Source organism: Amblyomma americanum, chromosome 6 (assembly GCF_052857255.1).
Source record: "Amblyomma americanum isolate KBUSLIRL-KWMA chromosome 6, ASM5285725v1, whole genome shotgun sequence".
NCBI lineage: Eukaryota > Metazoa > Arthropoda > Arachnida > Ixodida > Ixodidae > Amblyomma > Amblyomma americanum.
This window is the reverse complement of record NC_135502.1, coordinates 12070273-12085674: the sequence shown is the minus strand read 5'-3', so window position 1 is coordinate 12085674 and position 15402 is coordinate 12070273. Positions and strand designations below refer to the sequence as shown.

The 15402-nt window shown below is 46.0% G+C and overlaps 1 protein-coding gene across 2 annotated transcripts in view; it reads right to left on the bottom strand.

Moving 5' to 3' along the window:
* Nucleotides 1-5076: 5076 nt before the first annotated feature.
* LOC144136314 (uncharacterized) overlaps nucleotides 5077-15402 on the bottom strand; it is a 27920-nt gene continuing 17594 nt past the window's right edge. The window contains exons 6-7 of one of the 2 annotated variants that reach the window (XM_077668560.1): nucleotides 11082-11317; nucleotides 5077-8236 (exon numbers count right to left, since the gene is read on the bottom strand). In XM_077668560.1, the coding sequence (XP_077524686.1) occupies nucleotides 11084-11317 (234 nt within the window). In that variant the 3' untranslated portion in view covers nucleotides 5077-8236; nucleotides 11082-11083. The remainder of the gene's footprint in view (nucleotides 8237-11081; nucleotides 11318-15402) is intronic. The other variant, XM_077668559.1, reaches the window with a different exon arrangement.

The window sequence follows — 15402 nt, the reverse complement described above, 5'->3', positions numbered from 1 at the left end:
TGCTCGACATAACTCAGATTTTAAAGCTTGCAAACACTGAAACTTTTGGCGATATTCCTGTCTCTGTTACACCGCACAGATCATTGAACACAGTATGTGGTGTCATATCTCAGATAATGATTTCCTGCACCTAACAGAGGAAGAGATGCTTGAAGGACTGAACCCTCAGAATGTTACCAACGTCCACAGAATTACAATCCGCAAAGACAACAAAGAGATTCCGACAAAACACCTGGTCCTGACGTTTGCCTCATGCACCCTACCCGAGTCAATCGAGGTAGGCTATGCAAAAATCTCCGTTCGCCCTTATATACCCAACCCTAGACGCTGTTTCAAATGCCAGAAGTTCGGTCACGGCTCCCAGAGCTGCCGCGGCCGCAACACCTGTGCTAAATGTGCCTCCAATGACCACCAATCAGACGGCTGCGACGCCGCGCCACGCTGTGCAAACTGCGAAGGCGAGCACGCTGCTTACTCAAGGTCTTGTCCTGCCTGGAAAAAAGAAAAGGAAATCATTACAATAAAGACAAAAGATAATATCACTTTTAAAGAGGCAAGAAAGCGTTATGCAATGTCGCAAGGCACTTTCTCCTTAACACCCCACACAAACTTCGCCGATGTGGTGCGCGGGCGCGGCTCATCACACCGGTCTCAGGCACCTGCCCAGTTCACACCTAGTGAGGCTGAGGCAGGGCCATCCGCGCCCCTGGCAGATGCAGCGAGAGCTGCTATGCCACCCCCAACAACGGGCCGGCCGTCCTCCAAGTCGGCAGCCCGCAAGGCTTCCCCGTTCGGGAGAAGTCTACCACCCCCCTGCCCGCGGGTTCCCCGCGGAACTCCAGCGCCTCCATGGAGGCGATGGACACAAGTCAAAGCTCGCCTCGGTCGCAACGGCGACGGGGCTCTCTTGACCAGAAAAAAGAAAAAACCACGATAACGGGCCCTCAACAGGGAGGGACCTGAGGTCTCAAAACACTCCTCCTTAAAATAATCATGGCGTTCCTTATCCACTGGAACTGCCGTGGAATTTTAAATAACTACAGCGATGCAACAGATCTCTTACGCTCTATGTCTCCTGTAGCACTGTGCCTTCAGGAGACCAATTTGGGACCTTTACAAAAAAATATTTTTAAGAATTATAAAGTCTTTCGCCGTGACCGTGAGCAGGCAGATAGGCTCTCTGGAGGTGTTGCTGTCGTTGTTAAGAGCGGTGTTGCAACACGTGAAATCCAGCTGCAGACGAATTATGAAGCCATTGCAGTCACCGTCATTAGCTTTAAAACAATTAACATATGTTCAGTATACCTTCAGCCACACCTCACAGTAACACTTCATGACCTAGAATCACTTTTTAATCAGCTACCAGAGCCATATCTGGTAGTTGGGGATTTTAATGCACACTCCCCTTTCTGGGGTGGTGTACAGACAGACACTAGGGGCCGTATATTAGAAGATTTTATTCTGTGCAATAATGTTTGCCTACTCAATACAGGCAAACCCACATATTGCTCTCCAGCCTCAGGAAAAATGAGTTGCATAGATTTATCTTTTAGCTCTTCTTCCGTTTTTACCGATTTTAAGTGGGATGCTCTCGATAACGGAAGCGATCATCTTCCGGTAGTGGTTAACTTTTCATCGCCACCATCAGTCATCCCTAGTAAACCACGCCGTTGGAAACTACACCTAGCCGACTGGCAACTATTTAGAGAAAAGGCTAGCCTGGAGAAATTATTTTCAAACAGTCTTAACGTTGACGAACTGAATGAAATTTTTACAAGCTGCATTATTGATGCTGCGTGCCAAGCTATTCCTCAATCGTCAGGAATAGTACGACAAAACAACAAGGTATGGTACACGCAGGAATGCCGGGAAGCAAAAAAGAAGCAAAATAAAGCTTGGGGAGTGTTTCGAAGATACCCAACTCAGGAGAACCTCATCAACTTTAAAAAGACGAGAGCAAAAGCTCGGTACATCCGCCGAAATGCCGAAAGAACATCATGGAGAAGCTACGTATCATGCATAAATAGTTCAGTTACGTCCAAAAAAATGTGGGAACAAGTCCACAAGTTTAACGGAAGCTTTTCTCCTTACACAATTCCTTTCTTAACAGCTCCAGGTACACAGACAAATATAGAGGAACAGGAAAACATCTTGGGAGAACATTTCTCAAACATTTCTAGTTCTTCACACTACACAGAAACATTTTTAAAGCATAAACATGCAGTGGAGAAACATAGACTTCCAACAACGGGTTGCACGAAAGAACCGTACAATGGTTTAATAACACTCCAAGAAATAAACGAAGTTCTCTCGGCCGGAAAAAAGACAGCACCTGGCCCTGACAATATACATTACGAAATGCTAGCACATCTTTCCCAGCCATCTGTGGAGGCGCTCTTGAAGTTTTCTAACCAAGTGTGGGTGCTCGGAAGATTGCCGAAAGCTTGGAAGAAAGCAGTTATTGTACCATTCCTGAAACCTGGAAAACAACCAACATCCACTACTAGTTACAGGCCGATAGCCCTTACCAGCTGCCTTGCCAAATCATTCGAAAGTGTGCTGAATAAAAGACTAACTTTTCTGCTTGAATCGAACTTATTGACATCCATCAGTGCGGTTTTAAGAAAGCATGCTCAACAACAGACCACTTAACTCGCCTGGAAAATACTGTCCGAGAGGCTTTTATACATAGACAGCACTGTCTTGCCGTCTTTTTTGACCTCGAGAAAGCATACGACACCACCTGGAGGTTCGGCATCCTTCGTGACTTAGCAGATCTTGGCATCCGTGGCAGGATGTTGAACTGCCTGAAGGACTTCCTTTCCGACCGCTCATTTCAAGTGCGCCTAGGATCAACCCTGTCCAGGGGCTTCGTTCAAGAGAACGGGGTTCCTCAGGGGTGTATTTTGAGCACGGCATTGTTTGTTATAAAAGTAAATTCCATAGCCAAAGTAATACCGAAGGGCATTATGTATTCCGTCTATGTTGACGATCTGCAAATAGCGTGCACATCCTCAAACCTGGTAACATGCGAGAGACAAATACAGCTGACAATGGATAAACTGGTGACCTGGGCAGACGAGAACAGTTTCCGGTTTTCCACACAGAAAACCGTGGCCATTCTTTTCTCTATTAAGCGAGGCTTACAGGCCGACCCATTTATACACCTGAACAAAACACAGCTACCGGTGAAAAATGAGCACAAATTCCTAGGCGTAACCTTTGACAAAAAGCTCACTTTCTTGCCTCATATAAATGCACTGAAAAAGAAAGCCTCCCGATCCCTCAACATACTCAAAGTGCTGTCACGAAAACATTGGGGTGCCGACAGGACATGCCTTCTAAAAATTTACTGCTCTGTAGTACGCTCTACCCTTGATTATGCATGTATAGTGTATGGGTCCGCGAGACCATCATACCTTAAACGACTAGATACAGCGCATAACTTGGGTTTGCGTCTCTCCACTGGTGCTTACAGGACATCACCCATTAACAGTCTTTATGTAGAAACCAACGAACCGTCACTCGAGGACCGAAGAACCATGCTCACTTGCTCGTACGTTTTAAAAATCCGTTCGCTTCCCAAACACCTATGTTACCCCATAGTCACAAAGTGCCCATCAAGAACACTTTTTAACAACAAACCACAAGCTATCAGGCCACTCCTCCTGCGTTTTGAAGAGATGTGTCAAAACCTCGGCGTACTGGACACATTACCTGCCATTGCTCGAAGACGAGCTCCACTGCCTCCATGGCACAATTTTCCGGCAATCTGTGATTTTACCCTTACGCAGTTCCAAAAAAAACAAACTCCAAAACAACATATAGTACAGGAATTCCTTGCACTCGAAGAAAAATACAGTAGTTTTACGGAGTTTTACACTGACGGTTCAAAAACGAATGTTTACGTAGGAAGCGCAGTGGTGCGAGGAAATTCGGAGACAGCAATGCGACTTCCACAGTGAGCATCCATCTTCAGCGCAGAATGTTATGCAGTATGTGTGGCAACAAAAAAAATACTAAACGAGAACCTCAAAAACACTATTATTTACACAGACTCTTTAAGTGTACTTACAGCCCTCCACTCTAGAAACGCAACCACTCCCATACTTGGGGACATCATACACAACATAGTAACAGCAACAGCTCGAGGACAAAACATTAAACTCTGCTGGGTCCCGAGCCACGTCGGAATAAAAGGAAATGAGAGAGCAGATTTGTGTGCCGCTCAAGCTCGAGGCAAGGAAATAAAAAAAGTAGATATACCCTTTAATGACTGCATGAAATTAGTTCAACAGAAATTAAGACAAAAATGGCAGTCGCGTTGGAACAGCGAAGTGAATAATAAACTGCACTTTGTAAAACCAGTTTTGGGTGAATTTAAGTCATGTGTGCACCAGGAACGTTTTAAAGAAGTGGTTTTATGCCGTCTGCGAATAGGCCACACGCACAACTTCCTGCTAACAAAACAAGATAAACCTGGTTGCGAGGAATGCGGAGAACTTACTGTTAACCACATTTCTCATGTGTGAAACTAGAAAAACTAAGAAAAAAGTACTTCACTCAATTTTATCATGAATACATTCCTTTTCACCCAACATTGCTCTTAGCTGATAATGCCATTGTTAACATACCCTCCGTTTTTAGCTTTTTAAAAGCAGCGGGCGTGCTCGAAAAACTAATTTTTGAACCACTGGTTCCCTTTATTACATGATACACCTCAGCCACTTTCTCATTCCTGAGAAGTAGGCTGAGGCTTTTTATTTGATTGGTTGGGAGCCTCAGGATCCTTGCCTAGCCAAGGATAGCCGCTAAGGCTGCCTGGCCTTCTTTAAGGCTTTTACCATTAGCGATTTCCAAATTTCTTCTCTTCTTTTACTAGGCAGCACAATGTTTTTAAGTCATCTACGCCATCGGCATTTTTTGATATTCGTAAACATTCTACAGAAAGCCAATTCTACACCTTGAGTTTGGCGCATGATGGCCTTAGCTGCCTATGTGCCATAAAACCCAACACACAACACAACAACAATCATTAATTGGCAGATGGTTGCAATTTAGAAAGGATGCTGTAGGTCTACTTCAGTAAATTCTTTTATTTCCATACATGCTTATGCATACTTTGGATACAAGGAATCAAATGTTTGAGCAAATACGAGGTGAAACGGGACTGCATAAAAATACCCACCTAAACAACTCTCCAAGAAAAACTGATAAATTGAAGACAAAGACAAATGTAAACTTTTGAGGTCAAAGCAAGGGATGCCTTTGCAGAAGCTTGATTGTAAACACATCAATGCATCAGTAACGAAAAAGCCACTTTTCAGGCTGATGACTAAACAGGGCTACTTTGCAGTAAACACTTCTGCTACAACAAGCTTTGCTACAGCAGTGTTTTATGCAGCATCACCAGCATGCAACACACAGGTGCATAATCCACTCCTCCAACAGTAGCATAACAGTATCAGAGCAGCATGAAAAGCATTAAGCATAAAAGCATTAAATGTATGCACAGGTACTGGCACAACTTCATGCAATAGAGAAAGCAACTAAAAGTGCCGTTAAAACGACCTTCACAAGGCTAATGCTGAGCATTGATAACACGCACGATAAACCACTAGACTGCGGAAACAAAATTTGCACTATAAAAACAAATAAGTCCAACAATAGGCAAGGCCACAAAGAATTTATGCAATGAAGAGCTAAAGCTTCTACACTAGACAGGAAGCTTTACACAGAGCTTCACTGCATTACACAATAGTTATTTGATATCAAAAATATGTTTCATACTGGAGAGTACCAAAAACACAGAAGCAAAAATAATGCAACAACACAATATTAAGTATAATTAACATCATTTTTTTACTCTGAGTGCTGCAACAGGTGCAATTTATGAAAGCAATATCTGCTCATGGTATGAAGCTACTATAATGTAAATATGTTTTTAAACAATCTGCAGATTTGGCAATAATTTGAAAGATTAATGGCTTAAAATGACATTGCTTGCATACAGGTTCCCACAACTTGTGCAGCAATTGCTAGATGAAACGATCTTTGTGCTGACATTTTATTTCGAAAAAAAGAAATGCATGTGAGCTTTTTTCTTCCACTAAACTGCGGCCCCTGGAACTTGTGAGTGCACCTCCGCAGCCCTCCATGCATGATTTTTCTCAATGAAAAGCAAACAATTCTTTTTGGCATCACACCTGAGTGCTGTGAGGATGCCTCCATCTACTTATGGTGCCTGCATGCATGAAAAAGTTGACCATTTATGCTGGGTGGAGGACAGTGGCAGGTCCTGAGGCGGGGGAAAACAGCTAGACCATCACCCCACGTGGCCACCGTCACAGTTGCAGCGAATAATACTAATTTTTGTTCCAAAGGCCAGCACTAGCAACTATAAGTGACAAGTTTACCAAGTGGGAAACGAGAATGAGCAGTGCATACCGACACAAAGACTAATGTCGCCCTCCTCCAACCCTGAATTGGTCGAAAGAAATGAGAAAGGATGGGCAAATTCTGAACAGGGCTTGAGAGAGAGGCCGATTTTTGTCCCCACATGTCACCTCTGCAATACTGAGGTACAGACAAGCCAACCTAGAACCCAGCAGTTTAGTGATTAGCTGCAAATTTAAGGCCAAATACCACTAGGCTTCACTGATTGACATGGCACTTAACCACGTGGTTTGGACCACACATCTGAGTACAGCCTGAAGTATTTGCTAATGTGCTGTATAGTCTTACTGCAGTGAAGTTGTAGGCACTTAAACTATGCAGAGAGAAGCCAAAGATGAACAGGTGTCACGATGCGAGAAGAGTTAAGTGAATATGGAAATGGGACAGCTGGTGGCAGGTGAAAATAAAAACTACATGGCGCAAAGATGTGCCCATGGCGGGTGGTCCAAAAAGAGTAAAGCACACCGAGAGAAATATATTGCCCCTGAAATTTACACCACAGGCAATAAGGAAGGCTGTAGAGGAACAGTCCGGGCTAACTTAAACACGCTGGTGCATTTCTATGTGTTGCAAAGTGTCAGCATGCACACATTTCTGCACTCTGTTTCTATCAAAGTATAGCCACCACAGCTGGATGCTAAAATGACGACCATGTCACAGTTGAAAATCGAAAGACATGAAGATGCAAGCTGAGAGGGAAAATGAACACTGTTACAAGAAAAAGAATGTTCCAACCACAAGCACTGGTGAGCTAAATGTGCGTAAATATTTCTGATGAAGTCAAAAGGCCTCCTTCAGAACTGCAATGACCAATCATTGCTAGCTAGCATGACATGCACAGTGCCCAAAAATTTTAGCAAAAAGTATTGCGGTGGCCTCTGACAGTTTGAAAGTGATGATACCAATCCACACAAATGCAATACTCATTGTGAGGCTTAACAAAATGACACTGCGAAGACAGCAGATGACTGGTACAAACTGTGAATGATATTTCAGGTACGCGTGGGCTTCATCTTCAATAAATGACAACCTCTATGTTTTCTTTGCACTAAATGGGCTAAGAGGGGTTTTGTCACTTTTGTGCAATCACCTGGTGAATGCATAGTTTAGTCATTTGGAAGAACAATGCTGGAGTACAAATTTCAACAAATATCAGCTTCCTTTCTTTAGTTTAATTTCAAGCTAGCCCTCTCTAAGCTCTTGACTAATCTGACTTTTTGCAGTGTCCCAAACAACTCTGGAATGTTCCATGGACTCCTGATATACCAAGCCAGCCTTCAAAATGCTAGTCCCAGAAGTCACCTCTTGCTAAGTAACTCCCAATTTCTTAAGCAGCAGCATTGCACAACTTCAACACAGAAAAGCACAACAACATCCCAAAACGCACTGGATCAATCAGCCCTCTTTCAAGAGTGCTGGTGTGACCCTGAGGGCAGCACAAGTACAAAACCACTGGCTTCAGCGAGCTCATCAGCAGAGTACGTGTCACAAATAACAGCCACAGGCATCCTTCTAACTAAAAGGCACCAACGGCTACATGCAAACATATTTGCCAATTATTTTCCTGCAGTAACGAAGGAAGTGGCTGCGTCTACACTTGAACACCTGCAGCAGCACAGTACTGAATTGGGACAATGGGAGACCAACACAGGGACAGGTTCTTAGAAAGCAGCTCCCACGCAGGCAGCCAGCCAGGAAGGCAGGGTCAATCAGTTCCATCAGTATGGTCTCAGCAAGGTAGCTGGCACAGCTCTGTAGAGGTGCCTGCCAGCCAACCGACCTGGGTGAGAAATGGCAATATCTACCCTGTAGGTCTGCAACCCTTGGAGCACTATGTCATCAAAGTACTTTGATGCTTTTGCAATGGTCATGTAACATCCGTACAATGCCATGGTGTGCTTCACATGCTACGAGAAGTACCGCAAAAACCCGCATATAATACGAACATGAATATGAGGTGAAATTTTAGAGACGCGAAATAGAAAAAAAAATTCATCCGCATATAATACGAGTGAGGTAAGCCAGGTAAGCACAAAGAAGAAAGATATTTATTGAAATCGGACACCACACTTCAATCACTCTCATCTTCAACAGCGCTTTCTTCAGAGATTTCTTTGTCCGACAAATCATCCCACAGGCACTCATCTTCTGTGCCATCGAGGGCGTTCGAGATGCCACACTTTGTGAAAGAACGACGCACAAGGTCCGCTGGGATGCTCGCCCATGCGTCCACAATACATTTGCACAGTGTGGCTGGCGATGCCCGCTTCAGCCGCCTGATCGCGTCACTGCAGGCTCACTTGAGCGCATCCACTCTGCGTAGCACCGCTTGACTGCGTCCTTGAAAGGTTTGTTTACGCAAACGTCAAGCGACTGCAGCTGGGAAGTCATTCCGCCTGGGATGACGACAAGTTCAGTGCCACAATTGCGTAACTCTCTTGACCGAGTCGGCCAAATGGCAGTGAAACGAGTCCAGCACGAGGATCGACAAGAAGGACAACAGTGCACCGGGCTGCATACACCACACGGGCTTCACCCAGTCAAGGACAAGACCCTCGTTCATCCAACCTTTCTCATGGCATCTCAAAATGACATTCTTTGGCAGCTCCTCGCCTTTCGGCATTGTTTTGCGCTTGAACACGACATAGGGAGGGAGCTTGTGGCCGTCTGCTGTGCATGATAGCATGACCGTAACCCGCGTCTTCTCGTTGCCGGTAGACCGGATGCAAACTTGTTTGGAACCCTTCTCGTGCACGCTGAGGAGTGATGGCATGTCCAGGTAAACCGGCGTTTGGTCCGCGTTGCTTATTTGCCATAGTTGAGAATTCTTGGACTTGCGCAACGAAATAATGTGGCACTGAAAAGCCACCAGCAGCCCTTCAAATGATTAGGGCAGTTTTTGGGAAACCGACGTTTGCCAGCGCAACGAAAACCCAGCATGGCACATGTAGCGGTAGATCCAGTGCTTGCTCGCTTTGAAGGCTGTGCTTGGAATACCTTTTTCTCTAGCAAGCTCCCTATCTTTTACCTGCATGAGCTCCACGCTCACAGCTAGATGTGCGGCTCGCTGCTCTCTTATGAACTCCGTCAGGGCGAGTTCAATTTCTGGGTATGACCCATTCTTCGGGCCGCGAAATCTTCTTTGCGTTCCGCTGCACGCGAAAAGTGCTTCCTTCTGTCGTCGCCATCCGCGGATGCTTCCCTCGGTGACGCCGAACTGTCTCCCGTTCGCACTGTTGCCGATGTTCTCGGCAACTAAAATAGTCTTTCTTTTTAAAGCACCCGAATACTGTTTTCGTGGCCCTGACATCGTGCTCCTCCACGGCAGAAAAAATACCTTCCCTTCGCGAAGCGTGGTTTATGTGTCAGTGCGTACGCTGTCACGGGTAACGAAGCCAAGCCGTAGCCACACATCAATAACGAAACCAAAACTTCGAGCAAAACTGAAATTTTTGTTCGTATCTGCAAATAATACGAGGCGGAAATTTGAGGCGCTAATAACAGGAAAAAACCTCGTACTATACACGGGTTTTTACGGTAACTGTGTTATGTAAATTAGGGGGCACAGGCCTCTATTTGAAGAAAGACACAACACCATTTCTCTAAGGTTACCATACCAACTAGCACTTGTCAGTGGTGGCACGACCGTGCACACTTGCGTCTAGCCTGGCAGCCCAACGGTGTTGCCTCCGACTGCCACCCCCTCCCCACCGCACATCTGGTGGCAATGTGCAAGCCGCAGCAGAGGCAGTGCTGACGCAGTGATGAACCATTTGCGATCATGAAACATTTCTCCGCATTTATGAATACAAGTAATGAGGATTTACTGTAGATATTTTCAAGGTGATTTCATCGACAATTTTTCGTTAAAGGCGCGAAACATCATAGACACAAGGAAGGTAAATGGGACTTGCAATTGTCTGTAAGCATTATCTTTATAATGTGTGTTAATCTTGCAATGGCAAATAGTTTTGTTAATAGACCTACACAAATTCAGTAGCCTGAACTTGGGGAGAACATCGGCCTTGTCAAACCCCGCTTCATTGGCTTTTTGCCCATGTTCCTGACATTGCATACTCATGATGTTGAATAAATCTGTCTGTCTGTCTGACTGAGTGCCCTGTGTCTGTGTGTTTCGTGCCTCTAAACAAAGATGAAAAATTACCTACTAGCCTAACAAGACTTTCTTTAACCTACAATTATTTCTTATTTTTGTTTCTGTTCGGCACTGTCCCCTTTAGTCTTCACAAGAAAATTGCATGTAACGAAAATCTGGATGTAACAAAATATCGTGGGCTTTATTCGATTTCGGTATATCCATGTTCATGTGTACAGAGAAAAAGATGTCAGTACAAAAGTGAAATTTGCCAAGCTTTCGCAGTCAGAAAAATGAATGATTAGTATTTCATCACATGCAGTAAAAGGCACAATTTGCAAAGCCTATACAAGGTGTATTATGGGTGAAGCATAACAAACATTTGGCTTTTTCCCACTGCTACATTTACTACACACTGGAATGATGTTCATGCATGGGATGAAATTCTTATTCTGACAACTTTTATAGCATGGCTCAATTATGTTGCATTCTTGACTACCTCAAGAAAGGAGCACAGCTGCCTTCTTACTGTTATTGCAGGAAGGCACCCCACACCTCAAGCTGCTGGTCAGGGGGCAGCAGATCAATGGGGCGCTCCCCACGTTTGTTTGGCACATCCAGGGATGCCCCTCGTTGCAAAAGAAGGTGCACCAGCTTGTCTCGATATTGGCTCAAAGAGCGGCAGGCCATGTGCAGAGCCGTGTCACCCGCATTGTTAGCGATGGCCGTCAGGGCCTCGGGGTCCTCCGCATTCAGAAGCAGCAGCTGCAAACAACGGGTGTGTACCAGACTATTTCATCTACAACCAGAATGAAAGTCCAGGTTAGCACACAGACATAAAAAAAAAACAGATTCAAACTCGAGAACTCTTATGACGTCACAGGATGGAGTGACGTGAAACGTGACGTAAACGGAGACTCCGTGATTTCTGGCGGCTAGCGGTGCGCTCTAGCAGCTGCCGAAATGAAAGCTACCGCCACCGCACATTGAAGGCATCTATCGGGGGTCGCTATCGTCGCTTCGTTTACGTTTGCACCGGCGTCTTGCGAGCGTTACGATGGATCCCGTTCCCGAAGCCGACGACGTAGTTCTCGCAAAAACTCCGGCCTGCATTTCAGCGACCTCAGCCCCAGAGAGCGTGCGATGCTTTTGAGGGAGCACAGTTAGGTTAGGCGCCGGCGGGTTGTCTCCCCCTTCCGCCGTGAGCAGCCGCTCCCAGTGCAGGGAATCGCGAGGGGACAGGACAAGGTCGGCGCGTTGTGCCCATCGGAGGCTGGCCGGGGCTTTGGGGCCAACGGATTGTGATTCCTTGAACGGTATGGTTGCACGGTGCAGCAGGCGGCGTCGAGGTCTCTCACGGTTGCAAGGGACAAGTTATTTGTTTATTTTTTTTGCCACAAAAAACGGATGGGTGCTCAAGGGCGGTCGCGTTTTAAAGTTAGCGGCTTGAAATTAAAGCCGACACACGACGCTTCAACGGCTTCCGCTAGATCCAATGGGTCCACTGGATCGGGCTCTCTCGCCCACTTGCATGTACCTTCAGATGTGTACTGTGAATGGATTAAATTAGCCGAGAGCTCGAAAACAACAGCTCCGCCCAACTGCCGAAGCTATTGAATTACGACACAACGCGCACCTCGCCGCGGAGCCGAATTAGTCTGGCCGGGCCGGCGGCGGCTGGCGCACTCAGCGCGAAATAGAGACATGCTCCAAGTCCCCCCAGTGCGGTTAGAGTACGCTGAGCGCGTCGGCGGCCAAGCGCAGTTGGAGTATAGAATAGAGGGTCTCGCTTTGGCCGGTCGCTGTGCAGCGCGCGTGCGTTACGCCGGAGAATAAACGCGCCTTAACAGAGCCTGCGCTTAACCACTAACCAACGTATTCGGTGGCGGCATCTATGGGAGCCACTCAAACCCCCTGCCCACTCACTGAATAAAAAGAAAATCCTGTGACAAGGCTCGAAATCGAACCAGGGTCTTTGGTGTTTCAGGCGGAGACGCTACCACTGCGCCACGACGGCTCAATGTGTAACCGTCAATAAAGGCGCATCTAGTGAATGCACTCTTCCGATGCAGAAATCTCCGCCCTTTCGCTACATACCTGCTGGCCTAACAGCGCTAGGCCATCAACAATTTTTCTTAACTGCCTTGTACCTTGTCTCCCGTCCTTAAACGATTTCCGTTAAGTAGTTTGAAGTTGACTGGCACAGCCGGGAATGTTTCGCCGGGCGAGCGTGCGTAGACAAGTACGAACTGCCTTGTACGATCACAGACCATCGTGCCATCATAGTTTTTCATCGACCGTGGCGATCATCTGACCAGCCTTAACAGGCTCCTTCAAAGTTTAACTAGCACTTGAAGCGGCACTTGGAGTTCCTCTGCTGTTCAGCGCTTGTATATCGAGACGCGGCAAAAACAAAACCACGGGGCACGCAAACCTCATACCATAAAAAATTGACTCTCTCCTGGCCGCCTGTGGCGCCGCCAAGCATCGGTTTTCTTTGCTTCCAACATTCAGGTTGTCTTTTGTCTGCCTTCCTTGTGTGATAAAAGTGCACTATCGGTTTTAAAACAAAACTTACTTCAATATTGAACAGCGCAACCTTCCTTTGACAGCCTCAGAGATTCGAGATACCATGTAGGAAGGAAAATTCCTCCAAGGTGGCGCCTCTAGTCCTAGGAAGTCATCACGCTTGTACTTGCGAGATTGGCCTGTGGCGGCGATACCTGTATTTTGGTTCTTGCTATTTTCTACCTTACAAGAGCTTTGCTTTCAGTAAGAGCGGCGTTTTTGTGATCAGGAGCTAGTATTCTATCGATACAAGCCAACTTCAATTTCTCCTCAGTGTCCCTTTAAGATGAAAACTACACGACAACAGCGATTTCTTGCAGTTACGTCAAATGTTTTAATTTGTGCATGTTATCAGGAGGGGCAGAAGCAGAACTGCTTCACAAAGGTAATGGTCTCGGTGACTACTTTCAGTGTACAAAACGGTAGTGCTGGAGCTTCTTCGCATGTAAGGAGGCTTCACCGCACAAAAAGCAAAGAGCACGTGACGAGCGCGGAGTTTCGGTGCACTGGAAGAATGAAAATACGATGCGAACGGAAGCGAGGCAAGCACACATTGGCGCCGGAGCGGCAATACACCTTTGAAAAACAAGCGAAAAAAGATTAGTAACATGGCAATCGTCGTACCAAATGATGTACGACATTGCTGGCTTGCTGATGTGTGCAGCAGGTAGCCGCCCGCACCGCCGGAGTAGCGAAGTTTTGAAAACGAAACTATGCTGTCAGACTCTCTCTAGGTCTCTCGATGGGAACCAGCCGACAATCAACACGCCTGCCTTTGTGCGTACATCAGAGGGGTGCAGAAGACAATGCAATATGCCAATCAGGCCTGTGGACGAAAATCTGGACAATCATCTATTGAACACGTCATATCTCGACATGGCACCCCTTCCGGGGCCTGTACGAATTAACCGATGTGAGCCCTACAACGTCCGAAAAAACGAGCTTCCGATGCCATAGACTTGCATGGGTGTTTGGTGGGGCCCGAATTAAGGGGGGGTTGAATTAACGAGGTTTTACTGTATTCGCTTTGAACCACAGTTGAGCCCATTTAATACAAACCTGAAGGTCATGCAAATTGCGTTAGTTTTTTCCGAAGTTCGTGATAAGTGGACCTGCCCTATTGTAACAAAAAAAAAAAAATTGTCAGACAAAAGTGAAGTTTATTTTTTAAAAAGTTCTTTGTGCATGTCTGTTTCTTCAAAGCAGACCCTATGATGCCGTTTTCCAAGCTCTCTAGCACTGTCATGTGTTCCTGGCTGAGACTTGCTGCGGTAGAGCTGCTTTAGGTGTTTAGCATTAATGCTGACAGCTATGGGGTCTCATGGCAACTGGTTTTGGTAGGTTAGAATCCTCATCCTCGATTCGTGACAGAGTTGCAGGGATGTGGCGACGGAGCTACCTCAGAGCATATGCACGCACAACGTACAGTACGCACCTATCTCGTGTAAAGCACTGGAGCCATGCAACAGGCTCCAAATAAAGCAACACCTCGCTGCAGCTGCTATGTTCTTGAAGCAACCTTCGCGTGGAAGTAGAGCTACATAAACCAGTAGTCATCAGCTGCCATTTGATTTCAGTTTTGATTGTTTGGTGTGCTCTGTGCATAAGGGTGATGCAGACTGTTTGCCATCTTACGAAGCCTGCATGCAGTGGCAGACAAGGCGGGGCATCGATTGGATAGGCGATGCAAGCCAAATGACTAGGTAGGCCAGGAAGGCATACTGGGTATTCAAACTTCTCAACTTTCTCTCACTGGTTGACCACCGGCTGAGTGATGACTCATGCACACCATATAAGGGCAACAGAACTGGTTCCAACCAAGTTTTGGCAGTAAAATCATAAGATTAGTCATTCATTAGACATTAAAGAACATAAGAATAAGTGCTAAAGGATTTTCTTCTCTAAGAATATAGTTATGAAGGTCCCCAAGTTGTTTTTGGGAGGGTTGACACTTCCTTTTAAGGGGGTCACGGGAATGGGAGACGCTCTTCTTTCTCCACGCCAATGGGAAGTGCACATTTTTTGACTGTGGAGGTGAGTTTACTGAGCCTTCTTGTTCGTTTCAATTGAGTGGTGCAGTCATGATTGTTCGTGTTATCAGAGATGCTGTGCCATAGCCCTGATATATATTTTGATGGTAGCTCCACCACTGTTCGTTATAACAAGCATTCGTTATAACTGCAGCTGTTACAAGTGGGCTTGACTGCATCTGCACACACGTACTTTAAAAGGTCCCTGAAAAGGGTGTTTGAGGTTGTCTATAAAATGCTCGCATTATGTAG